Source organism: Erithacus rubecula (genome assembly GCF_903797595.1).
Source record: "Erithacus rubecula genome assembly, chromosome: 20".
In the NCBI taxonomy this organism is placed as follows: domain Eukaryota; kingdom Metazoa; phylum Chordata; class Aves; order Passeriformes; family Muscicapidae; genus Erithacus; species Erithacus rubecula.
Genome location: NC_136672.1, coordinates 2362980 through 2369877, shown reverse-complemented (window position 1 = coordinate 2369877; position 6898 = coordinate 2362980). Strand labels below are relative to the sequence as shown.

The 6898-nt window shown below is 51.4% G+C and overlaps 1 protein-coding gene across 1 annotated transcript in view; it reads right to left on the bottom strand.

Annotated features, from left to right (window-relative positions):
- Window positions 1-2439: 2439 nt before the first annotated feature.
- Window positions 2440-6898, bottom strand: part of LOC306810524 (myosin-13-like) — a gene marked incomplete at its 3' end in the record, with an annotated part of 40582 nt that continues 36123 nt past the window's right edge. The window contains 1 exon segment of the mRNA XM_079323210.1: window positions 2440-3125. Within this exon segment, the coding sequence (XP_079179336.1) occupies window positions 2440-3125 (686 nt within the window).

Sequence of the window (6898 nt, the reverse complement as noted above, 5' to 3'; positions counted from 1 at the left end):
GGTCAAGTTCACCTGAGGATAGAGCACTGAACCTCAGCAAGAGCTGCAGGGCCAGGGCCACCCAAAGCCCATGGAAGGGCTGGCTGGTACAGAAAGGAGACTCATGCCCATGGCCCCATCTGGACAGGCACTGTGATCACCTCCCTGACACCAGCTCCAATGTCCATGGGGCTGGGCAGGGATTGGATCAGAGATCAGACAAGGAGAGTATTTCTGTTGTGGTGTCATTCAGTTAGACCAGGCTCCTGAGCAAGCTGCTTACCTGCACATGAGGGACAAGCCACCTGTAGAGAAGGGAAAGGCTCCCTGAACAGAGCCATGAGAGACAGACACACACAGAGCTTCCTTCTCACACTTCTGATGTGTGCTAGGTTCATGTGTTCCCATGGATCTGGTTAATTAGCTCTCATTTGATGTATTTTTTAACTCCAGCTCATAGTCCTTATTAGATACCATCTCTGGAGAAAAGGAAAACATGCCAGAGTGAACACACTCATTGCCATTTTTTCTTGCCTCCTTTCTGAAGGGTCTGCCCAAGAGAAAGGAGGCCAGGCTGTGTGGACAAGTGGTGTCCCTCAAAGCTGCCAGGGGCACACAGGCCAAGGGTCAGAAAGGCACACCTGTGCCACTGATCTGAGCATGGTGGAACTTGCTCAGACTTAAGCAGGGAAACAAGAGTTTCACAGAAGGTGCTGACAGGAAAGCAGAGTTATGCAATTTTGAAGCAATTCCCCACTGCCTCTGCTGAGCAGAATCTTTCATATCTTTTGATACATTTTTTCTCAAACAATTCCTAAATTCCTAGAGTGTAAACATTTAGCAATTATGAAACCACAAACATTCACGTTTCTCAGTAAAGGATTTTGGAGGTGGCCAAACTGAAAAAACAACAGGACTCCCACATTCTGAGACTAACAAGAGAAATCCCAAGTGTGTCAGTTGCACAGGAAAGTCTGTGACCTCACTCTTGTAGGGCTGCCTGGCAACTCTTGCTTCTACTTTCCTGTCTTTCCAGGGAAAAAATAGTAAGAAACAGGAAGTCAATGGAAACATCATAGATTTTTTAAATTTGACAAGAGAAATAAAAAGGCAGAGCCAGATCTGTGGGCCAAAATGTCCTTTTGCACAGAATCTCTCGCTCACAGAATACTGCTCTACATGCAGTTGTTGGGCAGGTTTTGCTCAGGACTCTGCTTCCTGCCTCTCTGGATTCCCTGGAAGGTGTGCATGGAAAACCTGGAATGGCATTGCCTCCTTGCACATAAGTAAAGCAGGCTGGCCAATTCCCCTTGGAACCTGGAGGGCAAACAGAGGCTGACCAGAGAAATGTGCTGAGAATGGCCTTCAGCCCAGTCACCATAGGGAGATGCTCCTGGACACCACTGCCCATGCCCACAGCCTCAGTAAGGTCCAAATGACACAGGGCATGGCCAGAGAGGAGAGGACTGATGGGGTCGTGGCAACTTGTTGCTTATTGCACGAGATGTTTCAGAATTCACATGCAGAGACTGTGAAAGAATTCTTCATGCACATGTCTTTTTACCCCCACATGTGTCTCGTTTGCATGGACAGAAAGCAACAAACACATTCAGGCACAAGCAGTCCCGATGGTGGGAATCCAACTGTCATCCCAGCTGTCAGGGCCCTGAAAATGACTGAAGCTGACAGAACTTTTCAGCATCCTTACAGAACGTCCGTGGTCTTTGGGTCTGCACAACCAGCCTTAACCCTGCTGAGCCATGCCACAGATATGGCAGCAAGGTGTCTGCAGCTGGCTGGGGAGCTGCTGCAACAGACAGGCACAAGGAGAAGGCTCCAAGGAGAACTTACAGAATCTTCCAGGACCTACAGATCCTGGAGAGAGACTTGGGACAGGGGCATGGAGTGAAGGGGAAATGGCTTCAAGCTGAAGAAGGGCAAATTTAGATTAGACATTAGGAAGAAATTCTCCTTTGCAAGGGTGATGAGGCCCTGGCATAGGATGCCCAGATAACCTGTGGCTTCTCCAACTCTGGAAGTGTCCAAGGCCGTGTTGGGCAGGACTTGGAGCAACCTGGTCTAGTGGAAGGTGTCCCTGCTCATGGCAGAGTGGGTGTACTGAGATGATCTTTAAGGTCCTTTCCAACTCAACCCATTCTGTGATTCCACGATTCTATACTGAATTACCTCTTCCACAGCAAAAAGCCACGACATGTTCAGTGAAAGGGAACGAGCAGAGTGGGAGCGGGTGAGGGAGAGCGGAGGGAGCAGAACTTGCCCAGCATCTGACCCTCGAGAGCGCCCGACAGGGGCCCGCACACCGCAGCTGCTCAGGTGGTGTGGAACCAGCGCCCGGAGCAGCACCTGAGCTCTGCCTCTCCATGGCTACAGCGACAAGCACCCGCAGGCTCTGCCTGCCGGAGCGATTCGTACAGCGGATTTGTACAGCGCCCCGCAGCCTCAGTGCCGGGGCACCCGCCCGGGGCACCGGCACAGCGATGCCGAGGGGGTCCAGCAGCAGCACCGCCACGACCCCGTGTGCCCCCCGGGACCGCCGATGACCCGCGGGACATCCCCGGGCCGGCCCCTGCAGCTACCCCCGGCCCCGGCCCCGGCCCCGGCCCCCGTCCTACCTCCAGCAGCTGGACGTAGCTGGCCGGGAACCAGCCGCGCAGCCCGTCCTCCTTCTGCCCTTCCCACCAGCCGCCGTCTGGCACCTGCAGCACGGATCAGCTCACCCGCCGCGAAAGCGCAGCCCTGCCGGTGCCGCTCCCCGGAGAAGGGGTACAGCGCCTGGCAGCGGGTTCCCCGACATCCCTGCCGGACGCGCCCGCCGCCGCGCCGCCGCTCCGCGCCCGCCCCGCTCGGCTGAGGGGCCCCGCTCCGCCCGGCGGGCAGCGGCACCGAGCAGCACCGGCGCCGGGCGCCCACGGGCACCGCCGGCTCGGGGCGCGGAGCGGGAGAGGCGGGACGGCAGGGCGAGGGGAGGAGGGCGAGAGAGGGAAGAGGAGGAGTGGTGGGAGGAGGGGGAGAGCGGGAGCGGGGGAGGAAGCGGCGGGAGGAGCGGCCCGTGAGGGAGCGCGGGGCGGGCGGCGCGTGTGGCGCTGCTGCCGCGGGACGGCGACGGGCAGCGGGTGTGAGTGACCCTGAGGGCGAGGCGGGGACAGCGAGTGGGCGAGTGCTCGGGGAAGCGCCGCGCGTGTGGCTGTGTGTGACAGGCACTGTTCCGAGGGACTGTGTGTGACAGACAGTGTCCGAGGGACTGTATTGCTGCCGGTGTGATCTGGTGTATCTGTGTGTGCCTTCTGTGTGTATCTGTGTGTGACGGCACGGAGGGGTGTGACGAGGGGACTGTGTGTGACAGGCGCTATTCCGAGCGAGTCTGTGTGCTGCCTGTGTGCTCCACAGCCCTCTGTGTGTATCTGTGTGTGATAGACAGTGTTCCGAGGGACTCTGTGTGCTGTGTGCTCCACACCCCCTTGTGTGGCTGTGACAGACACTGTTCCGAGCCCTACACGCCCCTCTGTGTGTGACAGGCACAGTTTCGAGGGACTCTGTGTGCTGTGTGCTTTACACCCCTCTGTGTGGCTGTGTGACAGGCACTGTTCCGAGGGACTCTGTGTGCTCCACGCTCCTCTGTGTATCTGTGTCACAGGCACAGTTTCGAGGGACTGTGTGCTGTGTGCTCCACAGCCCTCTGCGTGTATCTGTGTGTGACAGACACTGTTCCTTTGGACTCTCTGTGTGCTCCACAGCCCTCTGTGTGTATCTATGTGTGACAGGCACTGTTCCAAGGGACTCTCTGTGTGCTGTGTGCTTCACACCCCTCTGTGTGTATCTGTGTGTGACAGGCACTGTTCCAAGGGACTCTCTGTGTACTCCACATCCCTGTATGTGTGTGTGTGCGCCTGTGTGTCTGTGTATGTTCCTGTGTTTGTGTCTGTGTGTTTCTGTGAATGTCTGCATGTGTGTCTCTGCGTGTCTGTGCGTGTCTATGCATGTGTCTGTAGTGTCTGTGTATGTATGTGTGTGTCTCTGTCTCTGTGTTCTGTGTGTCTGTGTTTGTATGTTTCTGTGCGTGTCTCTGTGTGTCTCTGTGTGTGTCTCTGTGTTTCTGGGTGTGTGTGTCTTTGAGTGTCTGTGTGTTTCTGTGTGTGTCTGTGTCTCTGTTTCTGTGTCTCTGTCTGAGTGTATGTTTCTGTGCGTGTGTCTGTCTGTGTGTGTGTGTGTGTCTCTGTGTTTCTGGGTGTGTGTGTCTTTGAGTGTCTGTGTGTTTCTGTGTGTGTCTGTGTCTCTGTTTCTGTGTGTCTGTGTCTGTTTGTGTGTTTCTGTGTGTGTGTCTGTGAGTGTCTGTGTGTCTCTGTCTGTGTGTGTTGGAATGTGAGTGTCTGCATGTGCCTGTGTGTGAGGGATACTGTGTGTGGAGGGACAGGCGCTGTGTCACCCCATGGGTGTGTTAGTGATGCCCATGTGCAGGTCTGTGTGTACAAGAGTCACCGTGTTTGTGCCACAGGACCACTGGTGTGTGTGGTGAAAGGCGCCAAGGTGAGACACTGAGTGTGCCTGAAGCGCTGTGTGACACTGTGTGACAGGCACTGTTTGAGTCACACTGTCACCTGTGTGTGTGCAGCACCTGTGTCTGTGAGGTGAAGCACCATGGGTGTCTAACACCTACATGTGTGCCCCTCTGTGTCACACATTCTAGATTCTGCTTGTGTAGAATCATGTCTGTGTGTGTGACACTTCTCTGATGTCTGCCACACTCACTGTATGTGCATTTTTTGCACACAGCCAAGACCCATTTTGCCTGGAAGACATGATGTGACACACTCCAGCTGGTGTGAACTGTGTGTGTGACACATCCTCAAGTGTGTGTGTCTGTGCAGCACTTGTCTGAGTGCACACCTTGCTTTGTGTGTGTCTGTGCAGCTCGTGTGTGAATTGAGGCACTGTGTGTGTGTGTGTGTGTGTGTGTGTGTGTGGGGGGGGCACTCCTGTCTGCAGCCTTTCTCCTGGACCTTTCAAAGGTGACTTTCAATGTGGCCATCCTTCATTTAGACAGCACCGATCAGAGCTGAGCCCTTCAGCGTTTTTTTATTAGGATTCTTTCAACAATTTTCACCCTTTTTTTCACAGTACTATTTTTGATTCTCTGAATTGTGATAAATTGTTTAAAATCACCCCCTTTTGATAAGTATTTAAGCTGATAACTACTGATCTATGATCCATTATGTGGTATTATCACACCAGCTGTGCCTTGCTTGGCAAAACCCCACAGACCTAATACCATGGCACACATCCAGGTACATCTATCAGCAGTATTCTCTAACAATGCCATTTATAGATGGCAAGAGTTGAAATCAAAGTGAAATCCCATATTTTTCTTCAGCATATACAAACCCAGCTTTGCTATGTTGCAACTTGAATCCACATAGTTAGAGCATTCAGGTAAAATAATTAATTTTGGTTTAAATGTTGCTTTTTTATGCTTGATGTTGACAGAATGCTTCAATATTTTCTTTGGTTTATTCTCTGATTTTTTTTTTCTTCTACTTCCAACTTGTTTTTTCCTCACTATCTCCTTTTCTAATATTTTTGCAGGCTTCTGTTCTTTGCATGAACTCTCTTGATGGGAAAGCCTCTAGCAGGGTTTCAATCCTAGGCTTATCTCCTTCTTGAAGCAATTACAAACTTCAGCTTTTTAGCAGCCGAGCCCAAATGTAAACACTTGCCTAATTTTTATTTTAAATTTTCTTTCTAATCCTGCTACTATGACTTGCCTTTAGCTTGTGTACAAATGTCCAGCCTGTCAGCAGAAGGGCTCTGTTCCTGTCAGAGGATGCCTTTTAATCACTGGAGGTAAATATCTTTGAACAGTTCCATAAATAATCGTAATTTCATTTTGCAGATAATAACCAGGTTGGGTTCTCTTGAGCTGTGTCCAGTCCTTCTCAGCTTGCAGGATGGCTTTTCTTCCTGAGCAGAGAGATCTTGCCAAAGGCTTGGTTGGATCTATGCTTGCTTCTGCATCATGTAATGTCTGTATTGGGAAGGATCTTATAGGGGGACAAGTGTGGTGCTGTGAGGAAAATTATTTCTGAGCATAGGTATCTTTTTTTTATCTAGATATCAGAGCCAGAGTGATGATGAGGTACAGAAGCCACCCCAGAAACAGGCAGATTTGCCACGCAGGGTACCAGGCACTGGGCTGAGCTGGTCAGCTTTCAGTCTCAGCCTTTCTTCCTACCATCTGTTGCAGCTCAGCTGAAGCATCTCAGCTGCATGCAGGTGTTCCCTGGGCAGTACTCAGCAGGTCTGACTGAAGGTTCAAAACTATCCCTCTGGCTGTAAGATCTGCCTGAATTTGTTTCCTGAGCCATCACAACTGTCATGCTCACTCTGCCATCTGCTTCTAGCAGGGTATTCCACTTAGCAATGAGAAACCAATACTAAATTAGTATCACATGCACATATTCTGTATTAGTGTGAGACCTTTTTCCTCCTGTCTGCACCAAAGAGCCTAGGGTGAAGACCTAAGGCCTGGCCAAATAACTTTTAAAAATCTTAGTGTCAAGAAATGCTGTGTGTGAATGAGAAAGGGCCCAACTTCATATAATGCTGCAGAAAGCCTTCAGCTCTGCGTCATCCAGTCAGAGAGAGAGCTCCTTCCATGATTTCACAAAATCCACCACCACTACAAGTCCTGTGCAGATGGGCAGATTTCCTGAAGAGGGACCTGAGAACATCCTCAGAGTACCAGAAGGTTCACACCTGACAGCTGTAGGAGCAGCATGGTCACTATTTTTTTGTTCAAAGCAGTTTTTGACCAATCTGTCTAGCCCATGAAAATATCTAAATGACTCCAGCTGTCTTCACTGAATAAATCCTGGAGAGTTCCCAATGACAAATGGGTTAGCAC